General features: G+C 38.4%; 1 protein-coding gene across 1 annotated transcript; it reads left to right on the top strand.

Moving 5' to 3' along the window:
- The first annotated feature begins 367 nt into the window (after positions 1–367).
- On the top strand, positions 368–21,796 carry LOC121314833 (activity-dependent neuroprotector homeobox protein 2-like). Its single transcript, XM_041248539.1, has 4 exons — positions 368–679; positions 2,199–2,316; positions 4,116–4,205; positions 17,520–21,796. Exons 2-4 carry the CDS (start codon positions 2,209–2,211, stop codon positions 20,355–20,357), a joined length of 3,036 nt encoding a protein of 1,011 aa, XP_041104473.1. The 5' UTR covers positions 368–679; positions 2,199–2,208; the 3' UTR covers positions 20,358–21,796.
- Positions 21,797–27,092: the final 5,296 nt, after the last annotated feature.

Raw genomic sequence — 27,092 nt, 5'->3', positions numbered from 1 at the left:
GGCTGTTAGTTTGTGGTAAAGTATGATGTAATTGCACAGTGGTCCATGGACCTCCCTCTTGGCCTAAATCCCCAAAAAGCTGTGATGTCACTGTTTAGATTTTATCACGTGATAGTTTTAGCTTCGTGATTTTATAATAGACACGCCTACCAAAACAAAATCTCACGAGAGTATATTATAATTGGCAACAATGGCAAAGATACTATAAAGATAAATGGAAATTAATGGAAAACCATGAGCAGTTTTTCCAAAGCAAATATGAAAGCCCCGTTAGTTTCAAAGACGAACAGAAGCAATAGTATTGTTTAGTCAGGGTTATCTTATTTTCTATTGGTCAGAATATTGATATGTAAATGAGGGCGTAGCGTCACTTCCTGATTGAGTCAAGCGCCATTTTTCCTTTCAGGAGGAGGGTGATGCGGCTTAAATTTAGTGAAGAACAAAAAAAAAAAAAAAAAAAAAGAAAAAAAAAAAAGAAAAAAAAATCACGGGTTGTTTATTGCTGTTGGGAACGTCGTTGACGTTCGCAGCAGTTGGATGCAGATAACTTGTTTCAAGTTGAGCGGTTTTTATATGAGCTGCAGTGACACTGGAGGGGCGCGTGTGGGTTTGTGTACATTTCAGCCGAAGACAAGAGAGAGAGAAAACGAGCTAGAGCTCCCTCTTCCAGAACTGAAAGGTAGGTACAGATTGACTGGGCTTCATTAGAAACAGGCGGGCTAGTGGAATGACTGTTATCACTCCACACGGTTTTATTTTGGGCATACAATTGATTTGACTCATTGTGAACGCCACTGTAACCTTGTATAATATATGGCACAGTTTAAAAACTTTCTAGCTGTCATGAATGATGTTTTGTTCACATTAATAATGTACAGTAATACTAATAATACATACGAAGTACAACAGATGACTGCCTGCCGGTCTGCTTTCTACCTGTAACAAAAAATAACAGGTTTATTATTAGTGCTTACCACCAGACAACAGTAGTGGTTGGATTTGAAGGGAAAAGTACATATGTTGAAACAAACTTGATAATTTACGTATGGTTTAAAATGCAAAATGTTATAATTAACGCTGCTTAATGCAAATGTAACCGTTTATCGTTTGCTAAACCAAATGCGAGTTTTATCGAAACTTTATACTACCCATCAATAAAACCTCCAATTTTTTAATTTATATAACACAAGTTTTATGTTTATATAGCCATTCAAGAATACATAGTATGGCTTTTGGATTATTGAGTACAGATTGACAGTTTATAAAAAAGAAAGGCAAAAAAGTGAGCGCACACCGCATTTGGTCGTTTTCCCTATAAATCTGGATGCACAAATGAAATCCGTCTTGGGAGTCACTATCGGCAATGCAAGTGATGTGAACGGAACAGATGGGCCCTGTTGTGACAGATAACTAACTAGTTAGAACCGGTAAAGTAGTAATGTCAGACATTGTTTGTCGACCTCAAACAGCCCGACTCATTTAACCATTCTCTTTAGTTCTATATATTTTTTTAAAAAATGCTCTATTTGCCTCTCACATTGTTTAGACATGTACAAGTACGTTTATCTATTTTGTAAATTAAATACAATACAACACGTTATGCAAATTAGCTAGTGAAGTAGTTCTGTTTTTACTGTATAGACTATTCTTTCAGGTATGTGAGGAATTATTTGTACAATCAAAGTTCAGCGCTCACTTTAACGCATTGATGCTGTCAAGACATCCATTCAATCAGTATCTTACTAGGAGTAACAAAACAAGATGGACTAGGATTGCATTGTATATGTGTTTTAATGACTGTAATGACTAGTATGTAATACAGCAGGGGTGGCCAACCCTGGTCCTGGAGAGCCACAATCCAGCCGACTTTATGGTTAATCCTTAATCATCAATTTCCAAACACTTGGAACACTTTCATTTTAACTAGTTAAGCAATAATTTGTTCAATTAACTAATTTAGAGATAATTTGGAACAAAAAAACAACCAGCTGACCAGTCCTGATTTAATTGAACACATTAACTTGCTAAACAAGATGAAGGGTTACCTATAAAACATGCTGGATTGTGGATAGAATACAGTTGTAGCTGGAGACAGTGGTGGGATTAAATTCATAGCACAATAATTCCTGACGTTTCTTGAAAGCTGTAGCCATTTTATTTTTATTTTAGGAACTAATAAAAATGTTGTCTCCTGATAGGAAAGGCAACATGTTTCAGCTTCCTGTGGTTAACTTGGACAAAATCCGAAAATCTAGGAAGAGGGTAAAAGAGGTTTTGTGCGACATTGGACTTCAGCATTGTAGAGAGCTGCTTGAGGTAAGTACAGCATGCTTTTTACCACAATTATTATTTTTCTTTGTAGTTTATGTTCAGATACAAAAATAATCAAGGCGGTTCTAGTCAGGAGGCTACTACTGCAGCAGAATGATGAAACTTTGCAGGAGACACAAAATGGCGAGCAAAATGATTCTAGGAACATCACTGATACATTACCTAGGAGTTTTATTGCACTGACTGCGTAGAGTACCATTTTCACTGGAAACAAGACATCTCTTGATAGATGGCATCCTTCAGATCGGTTTGGAAGGTTTTGACCACAGCAGCATTATAGAGTTTGACATTATTATAGTTAGACCTGGGGCTGTAATAATATGATGGATTTGACAGATTCACTTGATTACAAAAAAAGGGTTAGCGTGCAATTCATAGAATGCACTGATTTTACTTTTCCTGTTATGTAATTAGCAGTGTATCTGCTGTAGTTAGTTCTGTATTGATCAGTACTGAAATCTTGCAAAAAGGAAAAAAAATCACTCAACTCTATGCCGGACTACAGTTGAGTAAACATTAATGTTCTGATTTCTAAAAGGCATAAGGGTTAGGTCAAGATCCCTAAATCTTTTAAAGTAGACAGGGTGCCGATATACAGAGGGACTAGATTAGTCAAGTTTAACTATACTGTCAGAGATGGGGTCCAGAAAGCCAATTTGGCCTAGTGTTAGTTTTAAAAATAAATTTCTGGAGTATTTAAATAATTTGGTTGAAATGTTCATGCTTTACAGACAAATTTACAGCACCGGTGATATTTGATCAGGTTCTACTGATTTTAACCAGACTGTGCACAAGTATCTTCCCAAACAGAAATGAGAACATCTTTTAAATTGAAGACCAGATATATACCAGCATTTTTCTTAGAGAACCAAGCCACACATTTTCTCGCTGCGGTTTTCACCAGTGATACAGAATGTTGTTTTAGACAAGGAACAATTTAGGTAAATTGATTTAAATGTTGAATTTTTTACTACATCAATAGGCCATAAAAAGGCTAATATTGCCTGCTTCTTTTGTGGTTGCATAAAATGGAGGATTGATAACATGAGAACACCAGGTTACATCATGTAGGCTCCTCCTTCATTCAGTAGTTAATGTTCACATGGTTGAAAATTAGTGACCACCAAATGCATATCCATTCAGTCTACTTGGGTTACATGGCCAGTAAATCTGCGCCAAAGTTTTTGTTTCCAGTTAATTTAATATCATCTCTATTTATTCCATTCGACTTGGCTGTCTGGATTCAGATGGGTTTCAGTAACAGGCCAGGGAGCTGTGATGGTGCAAAACTGCTCTGATTGGCTGGCACTTGTATCATAATTCTCTCTGCAAATCAGAGTAAAGGGGGAGGAGTGCCTGCTCCAAGTGGAGAAGCAGTTTTCACAAATACTCTTAAAGGTGTAGTTACATTTACAAGAGTATTCCACAACTATTAAGTTGTATTCATTTTCAATTTTAAATAGCAAAGAATGATATGCACGTTTACATTCTTATCCTCAGGGCTATCTCGGTTGAAAAACATGGCATATTTTAGAAAGCCCAATGTATAAGTAGAAACAGTTGAGCAATGATTGGTGGTCTACAGGTAACAACGCCAGTAGCACAAGGATGTTTAACATGATGTTACGTCATCACTCCTTACTGCTGCAAGTGGTTTTCATTGGGAGATATTAGTGCCAGTACTTTCAGGTAACACTGTTAATAATTAATGAGCTAAAGTGGTAATACAAATAGTTTGATTTTAGAGCTGATTACATGTATCTTGTTTCCCTCTTGCTCTTCAGGGAGTTCAAAGCTTTGATGCAGGAGATCAATATTTCAATAACACAACATGGTGGGATCTCTCTGAAAGCGAGTCACATAGGAGACGGAAGGTATGTTTTTTTTTTATTTTTATTGATGTACCCCCAGGTTGTCCTTTTTCATAAGTGGTTGAAATGCCAAAATGATGTAACTGGGAGTATGTCTACCCTTTCCAATGGTAAAGCTAAATATTATAAATTGGCTGTGTAGACACAGGAATTACATTTCAATTTCTTGCACTGAAAACCCCTGCCAAACACAAATGAAACACAACAACTGAAGTTATGTATAACAACATTTTCTTGTTGTTTTATGTGTGATATTTAAGCATGACTGGAATTTGCATCAGTTTGCAAATCCTCCCCCCGTCATCACCACTAGGACTGCTGACCTCTCATAAGTAAGGCTACAATTTTGTCACGGTAATTGTTAGTACATTGTACAGGCAAAAAATCAAGAATTCATGTGAAATTCACCAAAATGTAGTTTTAGCTACATCAACATACACAAGAGCTTTTAAATAGTACACCAAAACCAATAATATAAAGACTATTGCTACTGACTACTGACAAGTTTTAAATGTTACTTTTAGAGTACAACACTTACAGTACATACTTCAGACTCAGACATAATTTCTGTTCACAGTCGAGGGCCTCCGACTTTGTGCAAAAATGTCGGAATTATGTAACCTACAATCTTGCGACATGCGTCTTGCAAAGCACTTTGCACAGTCGAAAGGGCTGGGACACGATGCGTCCATGTGACAAAGTGGGTGAGTGGATGCAGTTGCAGGGGTGATGCAGTGCAGCAGTGAAACAGAGACTTTTATTTGTAATTCCAGGTCTGGTGACCAGTAACAATAATAAATCGCACGTATCTGCCCCACAATAATACATACACGGTCACCAGTCCTGGGTGAGTGCAGTAGAGCTCTTGGTGGGTGATACACTTTATTGCTTTGTGACACTAAGTGCAGTGCTGTTCCGGTTTTAGTGCTGACCCTCGGCGACAGCTCCGGAATTGTGTTAGCTGTTTTGTGCAACAAACAAGATGATTATTTACACAGACAAACAAACAAAAACACTCACAAAACTGTTTAACTTCGGTTTTCTCATAGTCCTTCTCGGTTCTCTCCATTTAAACCAATGTGGAGGAACAGATTACGATTGTCTGTCCACTTTTATGCTGTCACACATGACCCCTTAGTAAACAAGTTCAACCGCCTCTCCAATCTGCGGCTGCCACGTCATTTCCCTTCCGGGTCAATGCGTTCTTGCAACGGAGTCTTGCTGCCTTCCAGTCTGGTTGACTTCTCAATCCTGGGAAAGAACTGTCAGACCATCCTGTTCTCTCACAGGTCGGGAGGGAGATTTACAACCAGGAATCTTTGTATTTCTGTCACAGTCCCGTACAGCAAATCGTGAAGCTGCACAGATTTTAGTTGACTACGCCTGATGAATTGCATTCATCTGCAACAGAAGTACTGTGTGAACCAGGCTTTACTAGAGTTTTCCACGATTCTGAAACAAACATTTTGTAAAGAAAGCTTCTAAGTTGGTAAACTTCTGTTCTCCAATGCATTTGTTCAGTCTACAGAAAACCGCTCTCAATTTATTTTTGCATTTTAGCTGTCACCAATTTACATGCTTGCTCACTCAGCTATCTCATTCACTGACCTACATAGCTACACGTAAATGCTGCGTGAAACAACCAAACAATTTACAGATACTTGCAGATTTGTATTTTCAGTACATGACACACTGCATTCTTTAAAGGAAATAAAGGAAGCACTTAATCAAAAGTGATTTTACAACCATTTCCATGATTTCACTGTCTTTTTTTTCAAGTTCACGATTTCTGTTAGCTCTGACAAAATCGCCACGTCGCCACAAGCGAAAATATGCATGCCACAAACATTGTGTTTGGCGGGAGGACAGAGGCTCTAACTAGAAACGGACGGACAGCGCTGCTTGCAAATTTTTAAAAAAAAATCCATGACACCCAAATGGAAAAAAAAAATTATAAAAAAAAATTTGCACAAACAAATTACCAGAATCATGTAGCCCAAAGAATACCAGTCATCCGTGTACAAAAACTAAAATATGACTGTGATACTAGTCACAAGGAGGTGAAGCAGTCATGGTTTCAAACACCTTTTTACAGAAGGCAAGCCAGAACACGCAGCTTCAAAAGATCAGTTAAGGTGTTTTTTTTTTTTTTTTTTTTTTTTTTGTTTGCCCGCTTTTGCTATCTCTTCAGAATGTGCAGAAAGATATTTTGGAAATTGATTCGAAAAAGAAACAATTTAATAAAATAAACATTTATTATTTTTAAAAGGAGTCGTCTCATTATGATTTATTGTTTTAATGTCAGAATCTGTGCAATATTACTGTTAGTAGTCCTAGGTGACAGAACACAGTAAATAACACCTTTTTTAAACACAGGCTGAACAAGCTTACTAATATTATTAATCACATTAGTACAATATTGTGTAACTAGAGCTGCAGTTGGTCAGGGAGGCATTAATAACATACATTAGTCATAGCACTGTCTACTGGCACAATTTTGCTTTACCGTTCTGTAGTGGAAAGGAAACCGCATCACAGCCAAAATTTAAAGGATTATGCAGTACATGAATATCTCTGCAAACCTGTACAGTTTTAGGAAATCTGTAATGTTGTTTTTTCACATGGGACTAAGTTTGGCATTTATTAAATGGCAGTCAGAGTTATAGTGCAATTTTAAGTATACAGTGGCTCTCAAAAGTATTCACCCCCCTTGGACTTTACCACATTTTGTTGTGTTACAACATGGAATCAGAATGGATTTAATTAGGAGTTTTTGCCACTGATCAACACAAAGTCCATAATGTCAAAGTGAAAAATAAAATTTACAAATTGTTCTAAATAAATTTACAAATATAAAACAGACTAATTGATTTGCATAAGTATTCACCCCTTTGCTGTGACACACCTAAATAAGCTCTGGTGCAACCAATTGTCTTTAGAAGTCACATAATTAGTTGAATGGGAGAAGATTCATCTTCCAGCAGGACAGTGTCCGCAAACATATAGCCAAAACCACGCTGGAGTAGCTTAAAAACAAAAAGGTCAATGTCCTGGAGTGGCCCAGTCAAAGCCCGGACCTCAATCCAATTGAGAATATTTGGAAAGAGTTGACAATTGCTGTTCACCAAAGGTCCCCCATCCAACTTGACGGAGCTTGAGCAATTTTGCAAAGAAGAATGGGCAAAAATTGCAGTGTCCAGATATGCAAAGCTGGTAGAGACTTATCCAGATACTCATGGCTGTAGTTTTGGCCAAAGGTGCCTCTACCAAATATTGACTCAAGTGGGTGAATACTTATGCAATCAATTACTTTTTCTTTTGTATTTAATTAATTTAGAACAGTTTGTAGATTTTATTTTTCACTTTGACATTATGGACTTTTTTGTGTGTTGACCAGTGGCAAAAACTCCATTTTGATTCTATGTTGTAACACAAAAGTCTAAGGGGGGTGAATGCTTTTGAGAGCCTCTGTAATTATGTGTATTATAAATGGTAGGGTCTGGCATTTACATATCTATGTGTTTTCAAATAAAATACACGTCTTTATGCCTTGCCTAAACAGTATGTTTATAACTTGTTTATAGTATTGTTAAGTGGCTTAAGTTTTTCCAGTGTGGCTAAAAAATGTTAAGTTAGTTTAGCCACAGTGGATAACTAATTGAAAGGCTTAGAGGGGACATAGCCTAATATGGTACATGTTGACACTGTTTTTTTGGTACACAGCTTCATTTACTGGTGTCCAGTAAAATAAAAACCATTTCACTGCCACATTTTTAACTTCTGGCCACGATAATGATACAGGCCACTCACGTACACAGTGTGTTTACAGTTGCTACACTGTTGTATTGTCAGATTTCCATTACAGGTAGTTTCCAGTAGAAATGAACCATTCAGTGCTACATTGTTTTAACATCAGTTTTACTCCAGGGGATATTCTCGCCTCTGGTTCATTATTTTAAATATTTTAAAGAAATTAAAAACAAAAATGAAGTTTAGTAACATGTTACTAAGAGTGGGTCATATCTGGAAAGTCTTCTGATCAACTGCTGATGGAAATATTAATCCATTCATGTGAAGTAGATATTTGAGGAATGTGAATTTCTGTAGAACTGCTAAAAATAACTTTTCAAATATTAACTTACAGTGTTTTTTAAGATGGAGATACAATAATTAGTATTATAAGTATTAATTTAATGAGTGCTATTTATAACCAAAACATAGGCAGCACACGGTGACAGTAATGCTAGCATTCTTTTCAATAAAATCCTCTTGACTGTGTTCACCTTTACCACAACATGGGTCTCTGGAAAACTTCAATGTGACATGCCAGTGTCATGTTAAAGTAATTTAAAGAAAAGCTCTGTGTATATTTGGGATGTCAGACTGTACATTCAAATCATGGTGTATTCAAAAGAGGTTTACAAATTGAACAGCAAGAATTAGGTTGACTTGACCTTGCACAGCTGCACAAAGACCTTTCCAGACCCCCAGCCCTAAAAAAAAAAGTCACGTCACTATGATCGACAGAGGTTTCCCCCATTTTCTCCTGAGCATTCCCTGCTGATTCAGCTCTTAACTACATCCCTGAGTAGTACAGCTTTCACACCAGCAGCAGTAAATCCGATGCTAACCTCCGCTGATAAGCACTGCAAAAGTGGAGTTCATCCTGACAAGTTTACCAAGCAGGAAGTGAAAATGAAGCAACTTGCATGGATTATATAACTCCAAGCTGAAGCACTGATGTTACAGCAGGCATCTACTGTCTGATTGGCTGACATCTTGATTTTTTTAATTAATTAGTAGTCTATCTTCCTTTCCTTTTTAGAATTCATTTGTCACCCAACTGGTGATAAACTGAACATTAAACTAAAGGTAATTAATTGGCTTTGTATGGTTTTGAGAAGAGATTTTTGTATTTCAGCTGCAATTTCTTAGAACCTGTACAAAAGCCATGTAATTTCAACAGGTTCTGTTACAGAAATATGCTGGCGTAAAGTTTACTGAGGCAAACATTTAAGTTTTGCAGCCATCGATTCATTTTTAGGGGCCATTTTGAGCCCTAGGTAGACTTTGGCAGCCATGTTTTGTGGAGGTCATTCTTTGTATTGGCTGTCATTGTGAGGGGCATTCCAAAAATTATTTTGAGTCTTGAACATAGTACATAATAAAGTGAAATGAAATTCAACATGATTCCATGGTTTTCAATTCTTTTTAAGGTATGTGGCAAGTAGGGCAGAACATTGTCATATTTTTATTAGCACAATCTGAGAGCTACATTTATTTTACTGCTGTCATGTAAGCTGCAGTACATTTCATTTGTAATTCCCTAAATATTGTTGTTTTATCAGCAGTTCACGTCCGAATTACAATTCCAAGTATTTCTATGCGTTCTGTTGTTGTCGCCTTTCTGGTCAGTTTGAGAAGTAAACTTAGTTTTTCCTTGAACACCTAACTAGGAATCTGTTGCACGATTACATTAATGTTGTGCCTGCTGTAGAAGATGGATCAGACTAAAGAAATCTGTTTGTGGGAGTCAGAACATTATTTAGGTACTCAGCGATTTGACTAGCGAAAGATAACGAAAGCTTATTGGAGTTCACACACACACACAAAAAAAATTGTACCTTGGTATTGTAACCTTTTCACTTTCTTTTTTGTTTAATTTGACCGCATTGCTGCATTACAGCCTTTCATTTCTTTGTTTTCAGGGCGTTTTGTTAGTTATATCTTGTATTTTTATTTTTTGCAGTTCTTTAATGCAACTGTTCATTTTAAGCAGTTATTTTACATAACAATATTCACACATCTGGTCACCATCACGCCTATTGCATGAAACTGGGGGTTACTGTATTTTGCTGTTAATATACAGCACCAAAGCATTTGTATCAACTGACAAGGTTTCAGCTGATATCCCATCATGCCTTTCTTCTTAGGCGTACAGCCTCTATACATGAACCCCCAATATCGCTGACAAGCACCTAGGTACACATTTTTACGATATCACAATAAAAGGAATATGTTTTTTTTTTTTTTAAATGTTGGTGCATATCTGACTAGGTTATGTACTTGCCTTACTATATGATAACACGACAAAAAAAATGGAGAATGGTCTTAATATTTAATAAAGTAGCTGGTGCAAATCTAGTGTTAGATGATGGATGGCGCCAGTTGCCGGCTTATTTTGAAAACCTTGAATTATTCTTTTAAAAAAAAAAACAAAAAAAACTAAAACAAATCAATGTTAGATACAGCAGTGGTGATGTACGAAATGTCGAGGCATTTAAAACCTGACTAAATTACGTCTTTAAAAGATTTATGATCTCTGATAGGGGTATGCGCATTACATTGTTTGAGGTTTACAAAGCAACATTACAGGCTAGATGCAGTAGGGATTTTATTATCAGCGAAAACAGTCCTCCAATAACTTTCAAGTTTAAAGATGTGTTTCAAAGCATTTGTATTCAAGAAAACCCATTCATAGTTTCTTTCCAAGCCTGGATTATAGTTGTCTTTAGTTACTGACCTCTAACTGTTTGTTACAGAATGACAAATAATACTGAACTAACTTGAAAACTCCCTGAAACAAAATAACAAACCCACATGAAGACTAAAGCCTCTACACACCGGACATGATGCAACAAGCAAATGCGTCGTGTGTTAAAATAACTATTGATTTTATTGAGAATTCCTTGGGGCTTTGGACTTCATTGAAACGCGAGTTGCTGTCTTAATTTCTCCTTCGATGGGATTTTTCACTGGAGGAGACTTCTATTTATCTATATACCAGGATGAGGCACCCTGGATTTTAAAAGCAGTACCTGAACACTTTTATTGTGTCGACATCTGCATTTTCTACAGTAATCTATATTTATATGAAATAAATAATTTTGTAGAAAATGTAGATGCCGGCACTACAGAGATGTTTCAGTTGAATACGAGCATCTGTTTTTTTGTATCCGAATACATGTAAAAAAAAAAAAAATATATAATTGTTTGGACATTTGTCCCAGCATGAAATATATATATATATATATATATATATATATATATATATATATATATATATATATATATATATATATATATATATATATATATATATATATATATACTATATATATATATATAACCTGAGTTGTTGTTTATAATATTATATTGAAAAACTCAACTTAATTTGAATACATTTGAACTCAACGATTGTAAATATTGTAGGACCAATTCAATAACTGATAATTCAGAGTTTATCTGGGCGATTAGTTCTCTTAATAATATTTAATTGACGTGTTAAAGATTGAGGATTTACTATGAACACACATTCACACACAGACACAAGCAATGTTAATCATCAGTAGTATTTTATTAAGTACACATATTAAACAGAAATCAGAAAAGTCAGAAAGTAAATCTTAGTCTCCAAGCACAAAACAAAGGGCCCGATCATCGATCTTCGCGCAATCCCCTCGCTAAATTTGTGCCTCGAAAAAAATACTGCTTTGGCACAAAATGTGAGATATTCCAAAACGGCACAAAGCAGTTGCGAGACATTGGAATATAGCAGTTTTTTAAGCAATTTGCAAATCTGTTTGTGCCTCGCAAAATTGTCTGAGCATTCACTACCAATATAGCAACTGCACACAACAGCCAAGCGAGAATGAAGAATGATGGGCAGTCACCATTAGTAATGGCATTATGCCGACAAGCTGCTATCATTGGAGTTGCCACAGTATGTACCGATATGACAGCAGACAAGACCACACAATATATCGAGCACACATACATACAGACCATTCAAATACACAATTCGCTCCATAGCTAGACACCGATTTTTCAAATTAACTGATAACGCCACTGTTGTATTGAATACGGACAGTATTGTGTCACAAGGAAATACTATAGGCCTATTGGTTTCTTTAAATCCCAGCTGATCTGACATAGCTATGTTTTTTGAAGTAAAATTTTTTGGATACTGTGGGTTTTTTTTTTTGTAAATGTAATGAGTTTCACCTGCAAAGTAAAAATCAATCAAGCATTTTTATATACACAATACACAGAAATGCATTGTTATTCATTCTACTCACCCAGTTGTACATTATGATTAAGCCTCGTTTGAACGTTTTGAGTGTTGCCGGAATTAATTTTTTTCATTATGACTTATGACTTTTTTTTTTGTAAGAATAATTAATTCTAAATACGCTCCTAAAATGTTAATTGTAGTCTACTATGATTTCTCAGTAAATTAAGTCTCTGTACAATTAGCAACATCGACATTCAGCAGACTGGACCGCTGCATAAAAACGGCCAGAAATAAGTTAACAGAACTGTTCGTCCCGCATCAGCTAACTTATAATTGGACTGCTGCAGAGAAAATCGTTGATCGTATCACCGGTCTGGCTTTAGGAAAATGTTAGCATGCCTTTCACAGCAAGAGTGCCCTGACTGTGATTGGCTCTCCGAAGTGCAGCTGCTCACCCCTACACCTGTAATATGCAGCAACCTATGGAATAGCCAAATAAAGCAATGGGCCACAAGATGGGTGTATGACGTATTTATACAATTAATTTACAGATGTGTGACAACACACAGCAAAGATAACAGGCAGGACACCCATTCCCTCTTCATCATTCTCTCAATCTTCATTTCCATACTTTGATGGTACAGATTGGATGCCGATATGCCTGTGGAGCAGTGAAGAACACATATAACTGTATATGTAAACACACTAGCGCTGTCCATCATATCAATACAATACTCGCTGATAACACAAACGATCCGCCCATCCAGTGTGTGCGGATGTGGGGAGGTAGGGCTCTGTACTATTGCATGTTCAACATTGCATCGCAGTTGATGCGAATATCATCAGTATCGTAACATAACACAGTCAAGCAGTTGAAGAAAACCGTTGAAGCGTATTGAGCACAGCTCACTATTCATCCTCCTCTCCAAAACATAAGGAGTATCAAAGCAACGTTCAAGAAAATTGTCTTTAAATCTTGGATTCCTCAATATAGCCACCCTCGAGGCTAACACGAGGCATTCAGTTAACAAGTTTCAGCAGGAAATCACCCGACATGTCTTCCCAGCTCTTATGCAGCAATTCCCAGAGATGTAGGGCACTTGTGGGTAGCTTTGCTTGGACTCTTCTGTCCAGTTCATCCCATACAAGTTCTATGGGATTGATGTCTGGAGACTGGGCAGGCCAGGTCATTAGATTGAGTTGTCCTTCACTTTCCTTCTTCGCCAGATAGTTCTTGCACAACTTTGAGGTGTGCTTCGGGTCATTATCTTGCTGAAGAATGGAGCTGCCCAACTAGCCGTAATCTTGATGGAATGGCATGCCTCTGAAGTATGCTATGATAGCCATGCTGGTTGAGCTTGCCATGGACTTGATAAAGATCACCAACTCTGTCACCAGCAAAGCAACCCCAGACCATTCCACTGCCTCCTCCATGCTTGACAGTGGGAACCACACATGCAGAACTCATGCGCTCACCCTCTCTGCGTCTTACAAATACTCGGCGGTTGGACCCAAATATTTCAAATTTTGACTCATCTGTCCATAAGACCGACTTCCACTCCTCAAACGTCCAGTTTCTGTGTTTTTTGGCCCAGGCAAGTCTCTTCCTCTTATTCTGCACTCCTTAACAATAGTTTCTTTGTAGCAATTCTTCCAGTTAGGCCAGCTTCACGCAATCTCCTCTGAACAGTTGATGTTGAAACATCTGTACTTCTAGTTGCATTTAGCTGAGATTGTATTTCAGGGGCAGTTAGTCGCCGGTTTCGCAGACTTGTGACTCGAATGAACGTGTTCTGATTCTGAGGTCACCCTTGGCCTGCATGACCTTGTTCAGTCCTCATGAGTGCCAGTTTTTTTTAATTGTTTGATGGTCTTGGCCACAGCAGTTACAGACACTTGCAAAGTTCTTGCGATTTGTCATAAAGATTGACCTTCATTTCGTAAAGTAATTGCAGACTTTTTTTTTTGCTTAACTGAGCGTATTTTGACATTTTCAGCTCCCTTACATTCAGGAATGACAAACTTGTGCCTATGCTACCAATATTTGTAGTAATCATGGACCCTCACCTATTAACAGTAATTGGTGACAAAAGGTTAATTAGGTAACATGCTAGTTAACTCAGAGAACATCTAAAAAAGACACTTTTATACTTAGGCCAGTACTCTAACACTGTGTTATACACATTTCAGACTTTTAATTGACTTGGGCTTCAGACTGAAATCCTCTTGCTTTCGGTGACCATTTCATTGAAATTGACAAGATTTACATTTTCATTTAAAAATTAAGTGAATTGCATTCAAAAATTTATGATTATCAGCTTATATAAGTACATGTATCATATAAGGAAATTAGGTGTTTATAGACAAGTTTTTACAGTTAAAAGCATAGATAATCCTGAAAAACCTGGTTTCAAGCAGGTGTACTCAAACTTTTGACTGGTACTCTCTGTCTGTGTGTGTGTGAATATATAATAATGTGTCCTGGTATTTACTGTTGATTTATTAAAAAACAAACAAAACATTGGAAGATATTGCATAGTCGGCAACCAGTTTGGGGTCATACAAGTACTAATATATTTGTGCACAGTTTGTTTGCAAAGGCTTTGTTGGGTACACAAGAAGTCGTCCTAATACTGAGTATGTATTCGGTATAACGTTTCGGGATACTGGTATCCAGAATACGGACGGATTCATTCAGAATACCCTGTTTACATGACATGGAATAGCTATTCAAATTTCCCACTATTACGAATACAACTGAAATCCTACCTGCATGTAAACGCAATGACTTATGATTAAAATAGAACAGGGTAGCCTACTTACCAAGGAGGAATGCATTCGGGATGTCTAGACTCAAATGCACTGCAGAGTTTGGACTGATGCCAGATGTACACATTGTGAGCACCCCCCCCTCCCCAGTTTACCCTTTCAGCATATCTTCACCTATGTCGGGGTTGCTAATGCTGGGTGTGCCTTGCATCATTCACACCCAAATGTTTACTGACACGCTGCATGCTACCCACGTTTCCCATTGTTGCTTGTTTGTAGTCTGTGCTGGAATGGTAGTGTGTGCGGAGTTAAGAGTCCTTTTATAATCCTTATTCTGCACATTACAACCTGGTTTTGTGCTTGGCGCATACCCTCGAATATACCAGTCGGCCCCTCCCCCCATATTGTTCTATGCATACGTTTTATTTCTGCACAGCGCAGAATGCACTGTGACGCGCAAAAGAACGTTTCGAATATAGCAACTTGGCACAATGGCCATTGCGACGCACATACTCCTCTGCGAGGTGTGCAAATCTTTCAAAGATCGGGCCCAAAGTTAAAAGCTTTCACTGCACTCATGCTGCTAGCAGGGCAGTTGAAATGACACCACTTATCCCCTCACACAAAGTAGCAACTTCCTTATCCCAAGCAGGCAGTGACTAGCAAGTATCTTGCTCACACACGTGCACGCACCCAGCCTAACTGAAATGATGCAGACAATCCTAGAGTATCTCACATTAAGCTTATTAATGGTATATAGATTAAATATGTGGCAAGTTTACTTTTAAAGACATTCTTCATACAACAATATGAGTTTGATTACTTATAGTTCATCAAATTTCACTAAAAGTTATTTCACACGCAAGGTGTGCAAACTAAGTAAGTAACAGTTCAATTCTATGTGAATGTGTTACAATTAATTTAGTACTATGAAAGGAAAATGCAACTGGAATTATTCTCAACGGCACCCTGAAGCTTAGACTTTTGGAAACTCAATCTTTTGAAGTGTCCACTACAAAAGACTCTCCTTTCAGCAACGGAGTCTTCAATCCCATGTTGGATCAAACCCGGCAACAAAGCTTTCAGTTTTCGATAGAATCAACAAACAGCTGTAACAAAGTCTTCAGTCCTTGGTATAGGATCCACAGCAGCGCCCGTCCGCACTGTCCTCTCTTTGCTGAATCTTTTAGCTATGCAAGTAGCAGGGTACAGTTTTTTTTTTTATGTTATGGTTTTAGGTGTACAGACAGACTGGTTTGTCTGATAACAGTGGCTGTAAGTTTTACGACAGTCCTCCAGTCTCATTGCTTGTGGTAGTAACTCGCTTGCAGCTTGCTTCCTCTTCTTGGGTTTGTTTTCAGGCAGAGTCGCATCTTGGTTCTGTTTTTAGGCAGAGTCCCGGAGTTGCAGCTTTGCATAGTTCAGTATGTCTGCAAGAAAGAGGCTCTCTTCTGAAGACACAGCAGTTTGCCCTGTTTCTCAAGATACAGTTTCATTAACTAATCCAGTTACATTTCCATCGTACATTGATTTTTATTATTATTATTATTATAATAATAATAATATTCAGGGAATATGTCCCACAATATAATAAATATCACTTGCATGCAAAATTCGATCTTTTGATTTGTATGATGCATATTTAACATACTTAAACTTTTTTATAAATTTTTTTTGTTGTTTTGAAACCAAGTAGTGTTATTCCCAGTGCTAATAATGTGCTCATCACAGTCTAGACTTTTGCAAAATATACTTATAAAATAAACGTTAAGTGCAGGCAATTTTTAAACCAACACAAAACAAGACATAACTTTAAATATGTCCACCTAAAGCATCTTTAAAAAAAAAAAAAAGTCAAACTCTTGCCCTTTTGATGCAATCCAGTCCAGGTTTTTACCCCAAGGAGGTTTTAGTGTAGGTGATTTAAACTGCGAAGAGGCAATTAACTAATTTAGGACCTGGTTGGGACTGGAAGTGATCACCAGAGCTAGAGTTCAGTACCACTGATATAGATCACGGTGTCCTATTTTATAGTCTTGTGCTTAAATTTGTCTCTCTGGGTCCTAGTTAACAATTTGTGTCCCCTGTGGGATGCATGTTGGTGTGTATCATAATTTCACATGTCTGTCCAACTGTTCTTACATTTTTATGTCTAGAGAACTGCTTATCCAAATGTAATTAAAAAAGATACACTGTATGTAAGTATCCACTCTATGATTCTCTCAAATGTTCAGTGTCTAGCAGAAATGGTCCATTTCACTGCCACATTTGTTTTCACCTCCTGGATATATCCATGCTACAGAGCTGTTTTACATCCATTTTACTTAATCTTTCAAAACCATTCAAATAGTCTTTACAAATCCTTATGATAGTATATGATGTCATTTGAAATGTTTTTGTTTACAAAAACTCCTATTTCTAGTTTTATATAAAGTTCTCCATGGACAACCGTCATGGTTCATGGTACATTCATATTTACTTAGATAAAATACCATGTCAGTGTCACTAATACTTAACCTTTTCTTATCTTTCAGCCAAGGTACCGCTCCAACACGTTCTGCTGCAGCCAGTGCAAGTTTTGTACAAAAAGATTATGCGCCTACAAAGCCCACGTCCTGCGTTGTCATGAGGAGGATGAGGACACTGAAACTCTGGCTGGGTGCCCTGTCTGTCCATTTGCTTCCCATCCTAAAGTCATCAATCAGCACTTTAGGATCTTTCATACTATGCCACGGAAGAATCTGGCTTCACAGTCTGTACCCAATTCTGACCCGGCGCCTCTAAATGCTGTGGATAGATTCTCCTGTCGCAAATGTTTCTTTCAGGACTCTTTGTATTACTGTATGAAGAAGCACATTTTAGTGTCTCATTATCCTACCTTACTGAACAGTTACTATGGGCAGCGATCAGAAAATGAAATTGCGTCTTGTAGGGAAAGTGGAATACCCCCCCTCAAATTCTACTGTAAAATCTGCAATTTGCCTGCTGACAGCTCGGAGGCTTTGCTATATCACATCTTGACGTCAGATAAGCACAGAGAACTGGAGATTCACTTAAAAGCCTTAATTCATGAAAACACAAAAACAGGGAAAAGAAACCAGATGAGGGTCCCACAGATAGCTCCTAAGGTGAAAGTATCTCATCAGGTTCTGAAACTCTCCATGTTGTCTGGAACTAGTGGGCGGCAGCAGCAGCAGCAGCAGCAGCAGCAGCAGATGAAAACTGTTTCACTTCAGCAGAATAAACCATCTCAAGTCATGGGGCCTCCCAGACCACCTGCAAACACCCCAGGTGCTGTTGCTGCTGTTGCAAAAGCTCAACTTCCAAGCCCTCCTGTTTCTCTTACAAGTCCTATCCACACACCTCTGGGTCCACCAGCAATCCGTACGGTTCCTGGAGGTGCAGCAACTCTAATACGTGCTCCTGGCAGCACTCAAGCCTTCTACCCAGGGGGATCAACATCTGCTCTCATACAGATGGCCACAGCAGCTGCTAGGAGCTCATTGCCTTCCACTTCGTCCGTCACAATCAATTCTCTGCCTTTTAGAAGGGCAACCGCTACCTTACCTGCTCCAGCCCGAGTTGTGACGTCCTTGGTACAGGCCTCTAGCCACTCAGGGTCTACTGCTGTCGGTTCTTCCAAGCAAAATGTCTCATTGCAGCAGCAACAGCGCCTTACTGTGGTGCAGACAGCGGTTCCACTTAACAAATTGGGGTTACAAGCACCAGGTACTCAGCCCCTCGTTGTTTCCTCACAAAGACTGAACCAAGCAATTTCAGCTGTAAACCAACCCAGAGGTGCTATGCTGGCCTCACAGTCTCTCTTCAGTCAGCTGATTCCAACAGGCAATAAAGTGAATGGCTTACCCACCTACACTCTGGCACCAGTTCAGGTGACAATGCCATTGCAGTCTGGAAGTGTGCAGAACCTTTCAGCGTTACCAGTGCCGGTGCAGATCCCCCAGGGAAATACAGTTTCAAAGCTCCAGACAACTAAGCCCATTCAGACAGTCCCCTGCCAGCCTAATACAAACTCCAAGCAGGCTAAACAGTGGATAACTTGCCCTGTGTGCAACGAGCTGTTTCCCTCCAATGTGTACCAAGTCCACGTTGGAATAGCTCATAAACAGTCTCCTACCAATAGCAGTAATGTGCTGCATAGGCTTGCAGCCCGGGCACCATTTTTGAAGAAGATTAAAGACAAAACCCTCAAATGCCTGCTCTGCAAAACTTTGATTTCAGAAAAAGGACTTTTTGAACATTTGTTGCATGGCTTGAACTGCTTGTACTGCCCTGCAATGTTCAGCTCTGTTAAACAGTTAGTGGAGCACACAAATTCTGAGCACAATACTAAACAAAAAGTAAATAATGATGTCTTGAATAAGGAATATCGGCTTTATACTGATGACCATGGGGAACTTGTATTTCCCTATTTTGATTTGAACACTGCTGCATCCAAAGAGCAAGTGGGGGACAAAGAAGTTCACCTAGCTCTTGTCACATTAACTCTGGAGGTCATCTACATTAAGGTGCATATTGAGGCTGGTCGGCCAGTTTGCAGAATAACTCAGAAAGCCCAGACTAAAGATTGCCCTTTTTGTCCTGAGAAGTTTGAGAGCTCTGAGGAATATGAACTGCATCTGAAGATAAAGCACCACATAATGCCTACAATCCACACCATTTTAAAAACCCCAGCTTTCAAATGCATCTATTGCTGTGGTGTGTATACAGGAAAAACTACTGCAAAAGCAATATCTGTCCACGTGCAGCGCTGTAGGTGTGCTCCCAAGAACACCAAGGATTTAGAAAGAACATTCAATCCAGACTGCAGCATTCCAACAGTCGTGTCTGTGAATGGAGGATCCCAGAGGTTAGTCGTAGTGCCAACGAAACAAGATTCTCAGATGACTTCCAGTTCCCAGGCAGAAAATCCTGGCTTTCAGAGTAACCTTAGGCTTGAGGTGGCAAGGAGAGACTCTGCAGATGCCAGTGCGAGAGAAAGAGAACTTATAGCTACAAAAAGGAAGAGGATTGACTCAGATGGTGGTGCCCTGTCTTCTACACAGGAGGAGCCTCTAGTGCGTCTCGAACTTGACCCCACTGGCTTCGAAATGCGTGCCTATGAGGCCCGGAAAGAGTTCCTCAATGACTATTTCAACAAAAAGCCGTACCTGTCCAAAAATGAGGTGGAAGTTCTTGCATCCCGCTTATGGATTAATAAAACTGACGTGGCTTGCCACTTTGGTTCCAAACGTACCAGATGCTTAAAAACCATCCAAAAAACCAAGGCAGTTGTCCTGTTAGGATTTAATATGTGTGAACTAAAGAAAGTAAAACATGACCTAAATGTTGCTGAACTGAATGATGGTTGAACTGTTGTGAAATTAAGGATTTAAGAAACTCCACCCATCCTAAAAAATATATATGCTAGTACTATTTTTATTACATTTTAAATCTACAGTTAAAAACAAGTTACCCAAAGCAAAAGTGCAAATATGTGTTTTGCCGCAAATGCACAAAGGACAGCAGTGCCGACTAGAAATGATCAAAACAACAAGAACTAATGTTGACAGACCTGGAAACTGACTGTTAAATCACACTTGATTCTCATTCTGATAACACTGTCTTCTCCAGGACAAAATAAAGTTATGTGCTCTGTGGAAACTGAATGCGCACACACAACACAAGTACTAATACAAAGTAGCAATGTCCACATGAGCCTTTTTTTTTTTTTTGGTTTGTTTTTGAAAGTGAGTCATGATGTGTGTTCTGTGTTCAGTAAATATCGGACTAATTATCCCCCTATTTTGTTGCAATTATGTACATTTTACATAGTTATAATCCAGTTATAAACTGGCTTGTTACAGAGTTTTTATTTTTATTGACCTGTGGCCCATGTTATGCAGTATAATTCTGCTGTTTCTTTGTTGTTTTTGTTTGTTCCTTTAACTTATGTGAGAGGGAAATATATACGTGATCATTGCATTGCTTATGGTTTTCTGTACTCTTTGTATGCTGAGGCCCATTTTTATATTCTATATACTATTTTTTTTTTTTTTGGTATGGTCAATCCACCTTATTTAAAAGCTTTAGATTCACTAAAACAAGAAATATTCAAACGTAGAAAACTTTTTATAATGTGTTAGACAAAAACTAAATGCTTAACAGTTGCATTTTATTTATACTTAAAACAGTTTAAAATCCATTGGTTATATGTTTTGCTTTAAATTGTGCTTCATAATTTTCTACATGAAATGGTAGAGTCTCACACTGTGTAATGTGAACAATTATGTTTTGGCTAGCAGATTGTAATAGTTTTAAGGTCTACAGGGCAGAGATGGAATGTGTGTATGCGCACTGGCCCTATGTTGTGGACATCTAAATTGAGGTAACAACCTAGCAACCTTTCTCTTGCTTTGCGCTGCACTGAAGAATGCTGGTAAATTTCAGTGTGGTGGTTTTTAAAGTGCTTTCCCCTTAAAATATCATTGCCTCACAAAAGTCCTGAACAAATGAAGATTTACATGACACATCCCCTGAATGTCAGTCTGTAAAGTAAAAGAAAAAGGGTAGCTTGGTTCCACCCCAGACCATGTAAGCCTTAAAATGATTTGTTGTAAAAATAAATAAATAAATGGCAGTATTGGGGTGGGGGAGTTGCATTTTGCCATGGGAATAGACAATATCTATTTATATTACAGTACTTAGGCACTGTTCAAAGTAAAATGGGAATGGCTTCCAAGAAGTCGTATACCACATTACTATTGTGCAGATTTTTATTTATATAAATTATACTTGTTTGTTTTATTTGGATATGAACAAATTTGTTTTTAATGTTTATTTGAATACTTAAATGCTTATTATTAATTTAAATAAACTAGACTAGTGCCCCCCCCCCCCCCCTTTTTTTTTTTTTTTGAAGCAAATTATAGTAATACAAATAAATTGTTAGACAATGTGAGCAGCAGGTTCAATATTGGCTTTTTTCTTCCTCTTTTTTTGGTTTGTATATGCAAACAGTATTTGGTTTGGATTCATTTTTTTTATACATATTCTTGGACCATTTTAAGATACACTTTAAATTGTAGAATTAAATGCAGCCCACAATGAAAAGTCTAAACTTGTTTGTAGTTAATTTCTGGTTTACATGTACTTGGAATTATTCTGTTTGTGGTCTGTATACATCTTTCATTCACAGCACTGTTTGTAATAAAAAAAACAAAATTAAAACAATACAAAAATGAGTTGCTTGAGTTCCGTTCATGTTATATAACCTTAGTTTTTGTTGTTTTTATCCACCCCCTCATCCATTAAAAGACCATTCAGTTAGAGTTTTTATCCGAGGATAGTGACAATGTGACTGACAGTGATCAAGAGAATCCTATAATATCAACTATTGTATAATATCTTTGATATTAGTTTAAAGCAATGCAGCAGTGGAAGTACTAAAACCAAAGAATACAGCTGTGTACTAAACAGTAAAACCCTGCCTCGGTGTACTGTCAATGCAGCTGTAACATAGTCACATGACCTCAGTGTGATGGCCATATTCAGAGTTCAAATAATTTCATGATAACAACACATTTAGAACAAAGGCCCTGCAAATATAAAGTCACTACCTCATTGCTTCTGAGATACAAATCTTTGGCACTATGGTGACAGTAACTTTGAAAAAAAGACACTCGTGATTAAATTTAAGTAGAGCATCACCGAAGTCATATAACCCCAATACGGCAGCCATCTTAGGTCACATATTAAAGTGAAGGGTGCTGTTAGATTTGTCCTCAGTTTCCAGTTAAATGGTTATTAGGTATTAGCAGTAGTGACAGGGTGACAAACTCATACAAGCTCCCCCTACGGAGATGCTTAACTACATACACTAGCAGGGTGAGAAATAACCAACAGCAATTGCTGCAGTGCCCAAGCTGCTTGCCGCAATGCCTCTCAAATAAAATAAAATAAAAATCTTGCGGCAAAAGTTGCCTGTAAGCCGCCTTGTCATTGACGCCGTTATCCGTCAGCACCAGTACATCTGATCTACAACCCGTTCTGTTATAATACAATTTGATTCTGTCTAATCTCATCCTGCGAGAAAACGACTCATCATCATGATTTATTGCTGCCATTCTTTACTGTGCACTAGCACCGAGTGACGAGAAAGACATTCTGTAACATTAGTTAATGAAGGGAAATCGGAGAGAGGGACGCTGTTAGACTGAGCTCAATATACCGAGCTTCCACATTCTAACTTATTTCATGTCTTCAGTGTATAAACATTGCTAATTTTATTTAGACAATTCAGTGACTGTTGCTGTTTTGTGATTTAGTGTTATTCCAGCCCCCTCCCAAAAAATATAATAGATAGAGTAGCTATGACATGGTTCAAGTAGCAGCTCTCTGCGTTATGAGATGACTAGGAGATTACCAGGGCTGGATTAAAGCATGTGGGGGCCCAATGCATATTATGGCGAATGTTGTTACTGGCACATTGGTTAATCCGGTCCTGCACTGGGGACAGAATGGGGAGCGGGGAAGCGAGCTAATTGTATATGAAGTGGGGGGAACAGAGTAGACATTTCCAACCTGCTCGTTCATATCACTGAGAAGGACTGAGCACGGTTTTATCTTTTATCATGCCTGTGCGTGGTAACCATTAATTTTCCACTTTCAAACCAAGATTAGACACTTTTATGTTTTGCAGACTTGAGAATTGCATTTAAAAAAATAAAACTTTTATAATCATTGTTATTGGCATTGCATTTTTCAATTCATTATGTAGGGAAAAATATATATTGTCCTGATTGTGGAGCTGCCATATAGAAATGTGAGAAACGCCATCCGTGTGTCCATCTGTCTGCGGTTATTACATAGCCTATTTTATTTTTATACAGTTCGACAGTTATGCACTGATTCAGTGCTGTGAACACGGTTTATATTTTCTGCACTCTTTAGGATAGTTCATTTACTACGGGGTGGTCCGTCAGCCCCGTTGAGACTCTTAGCTCCGCACGAGATATCTGGAAACAAACAAGCCCAGCATAAATCTAATTTGTTTTGTTAGTTTACCAGAAAGTGCAGCTGCTAATATATACAATAGCAGCAGAGAGAGAGAGAGAGAGCGCGAGCACAGGAAAAAAATGAGCTGTAAAACATTACAATTTGTGAGTTGGCAAAATCATGAGTTGTGATTATTTGAGTACAATGCTAATTTAATGTTCAGAGAAGACAAGTAAAGCATTTTAAAAGAAAAACAATGAAATAAGAAGAAAAAAACTAAACACAGGAAAGCAGAAGACAGCCAGCCAGAGTAGACCCCCCCACCCCCTACACACCAGCACCAACATCCTGCACTCAGACAGAGAGGATGTGGCCAAATCCCTGCAGCAGGTGGCAGAAATGGCAGCCAGAGAATTCCCCAGCTCCAAAGTGACTGTGTCCACCTTGCTACCCTGAGCTGACGTGCCTTATCACATCATTCAGGGCATAAACATGGAGGTGTCCCAGGGCTGCACCCTGCTACCCAGCTGCACCCGTGTATGACCAGGTATGAAGGGCATGAAGCTTTTTGCAAAGTCGCTCAAGGACACTGCCCTGGGCCGAGAGCTCACCAGCCCCCACCTCCCCACATGGAGCACAGCCAGCTGCCTCCGAGCCCAGAGGAGCCCCCAGGCCACAACGTCCCACCACCCAGCGCAGCCCAGGTAGAGCTGTCTGTCAGCAGGAGCCAGGGGCCCACACACGCTACGCTGCAACTGTGTCCCAGCCAGGAAACCCTTCCAGCACAGCTGATCGAGATGACACCTTTTAGACCTTATCTGCACCAAGCTAATGAGCTAACTCACACTATCACCTGTACACCACAAAATTAAAACAGACAGCAAAAAATAATAATAATAATTAAAAAAAAGAACAAATATAAAATAAAACTAATGAATACAGTACGTACATGAATGCCCAAACGTGTTTATTTCCCTGTATAAATATGCTAATGATTACTAAGTGATTAATTCTAGATGTACAGAAATATGAATATGTAAAAGGTATCTAAAATAATTATCACAACTTATTTCTTTGTTACTTGAACCCTAGAAAAAAAAAAGGTTCCTTTAAAATTAGCAGCTGGAACATTCAGGGTCTGAGCTCCTCAACCTTTGGAACTAAGAGCACAGACCCTGAATTTGTAAATTATATAAATACAATGGATATCCCCATTCTCCATGAAACCTGGTGTCTCGCAGACGTGTCCTCACACTGTCCCAGTGCCTACAGGAAACTAACTGTGCACTTCCTGAAAAACATTAAACGTGGCAAAGACTCAGGGGGTGGGGCCTGCATGACCTCCAAACTCAAATGACCCATTTCCAAACCCTGGGCTCTGTGTTGCTGTGTGGAGATCTCAATGCCAGGACGGGCAGAGAGATCGAACAGCCATGACAGTGTGGTAAATAAAAGTGGGAGACAGTTACTGCATCTCTGTAAAGGCCTGGATCTGTACAGTCAACGGCAGAACCGGGGGGGGGCCTCTTTGGGGAGATTCACCTGCAGCTCAGCTCTAGATAGTAGTGTGGTAGATTATGCCATAACTGACATAGACACAAAAAATATTAATGCATTTATAGTCAGACAACAGACTCCCCTGTCAGACTATAGTCAGATAACTCTATCCTTAAAAAGGTCAGAGCAGCCCACCACAGACCTCAACCCTCCCAAAAAACTGGTCACCCTGCAACCCAGGTACAAATGCACACAGTAAAGCACTGCAGACTACCAGAGAGCACTAACCAGTGTCGAGGTTGAAAGTATGCTAAACAGCTTCCAAAAAAAAAAAAAAAAAAAAAACATTATCAAAATAACCATAAATAAGAAATTTAAGCTGCTGAAATATTGTTTTTGAGAAACTGGCAAAAAAATTGAATCTATCAAAAAATCAATGAAAAAAAAAAGTTTTAAAAACCCTCCCAAAGTGAATTGGTTTGACAGTAAATGTCGCTCAGCTAGGAAACACCAGAGACGGCTGTCAAAACAAAAACAGCAGGAGTCACGCCTCAACTACTGCACTGCACTGAAGCAGTGCAAACACCTTCTGAACAAGAAAAAAACAAGACTGCATATCCAAAAAATTGACCCAGACTGAGGAATCAATTGATCAAACCTCCTTTTGGGAATTATGGCAAATAACGAACACTAAACAAAAATTTTAAAAAAAGATTTGGCAATCTAAATTGGCAATATATGGAAAAAACTATTTTGAAAAACTTTACCAAAAAATAGCAAACAAAAAACAAAATTCTGAACAAATTTCAATCCTAAACAAATTAAAAGAACTAGAACAACCAACCAGAACCTGGTAGACTCATCAGTAACTGCAGGAACCAAAGGAGAAACTCCAGGCCCTCAAACCTAGGAAAGCCTGTGGCATAGACAACATCAGCAATGAGATGCTGAAACAAAGTAACCCTACAATGAAGGAGGCCCTGTTTACATTTTTTAATTCAGTACTGGAAGCTGGAATGAAGGACTAATTACGTGGAGACAAATTTGACCCCAGTAACTACAGAGGTATTTGTGTGAACAGTGTTTTGAGTAAGAGTCAGCTTGGCTTTCTACCAAAACACTGGACTTCTGACCATATTTAAACCTTGCACATCCCAATAAATAAACACGTCCATCAAAAAAATAAAGGAAAAATATTTGCTTGATTTATTGATTTTAAAAAAGCATTCGATTCAATCTGGCATGAAGGACTTTTGCTTAAACGCCTCCAAAGTAAAGTATATGACATAATAAATTCAATGTATTCAGAAAATAAATGCGGTATGAAAATGGACAACGAAAGGACAGAATTCTTCTCACAGGGGCGAGGAGTGAGACAAGGCCGCAGCTTGAGTACAAACCTGTTCAATATTTATATCAATGGGTTAGCTACAGTGCTGGAGCAGTCTGCAGTCCCTGGCCTCACTCTCCACTATACACAGATGACCTGGTTCTGCTGTCCCCCACAGAGCAGGCGCTGCAGCAGAGCCTGGCACTGCTAGAGCAGTACTGTCAGAAATGGGCACAGATGGTCAATCTGGACAAGACAAGTTATGGTATTCCAGAAGAAATCC

The sequence above is a fragment of the Polyodon spathula genome, chromosome 4 (genome assembly GCF_017654505.1).
Source record: "Polyodon spathula isolate WHYD16114869_AA chromosome 4, ASM1765450v1, whole genome shotgun sequence".
In the NCBI taxonomy this organism is placed as follows: domain Eukaryota; kingdom Metazoa; phylum Chordata; class Actinopteri; order Acipenseriformes; family Polyodontidae; genus Polyodon; species Polyodon spathula.
The sequence above is the reverse complement of the archived record's forward strand: the minus strand, read 5'-3'. Positions and strand labels throughout refer to the sequence as shown.

Bases quoted from the DNA above. Each gene is read 5' to 3' on its own strand.
- LOC121314833 (XM_041248539.1), top strand. From the start codon at position 2,209: ATGTTTCAGCTTCCTGTGGTTAACTTGGACAAAATCCGAAAATCTAGG. The intron at 2,317-4,115 runs GTAAGTACAGCA...CTTGCTCTTCAG, and splicing joins ATTGTAGAGAGCTGCTTGAG to GGAGTTCAAAGCTTTGATGC. The intron at 4,206-17,519 runs GTATGTTTTTTT...CTTATCTTTCAG, and splicing joins AGTCACATAGGAGACGGAAG to CCAAGGTACCGCTCCAACAC.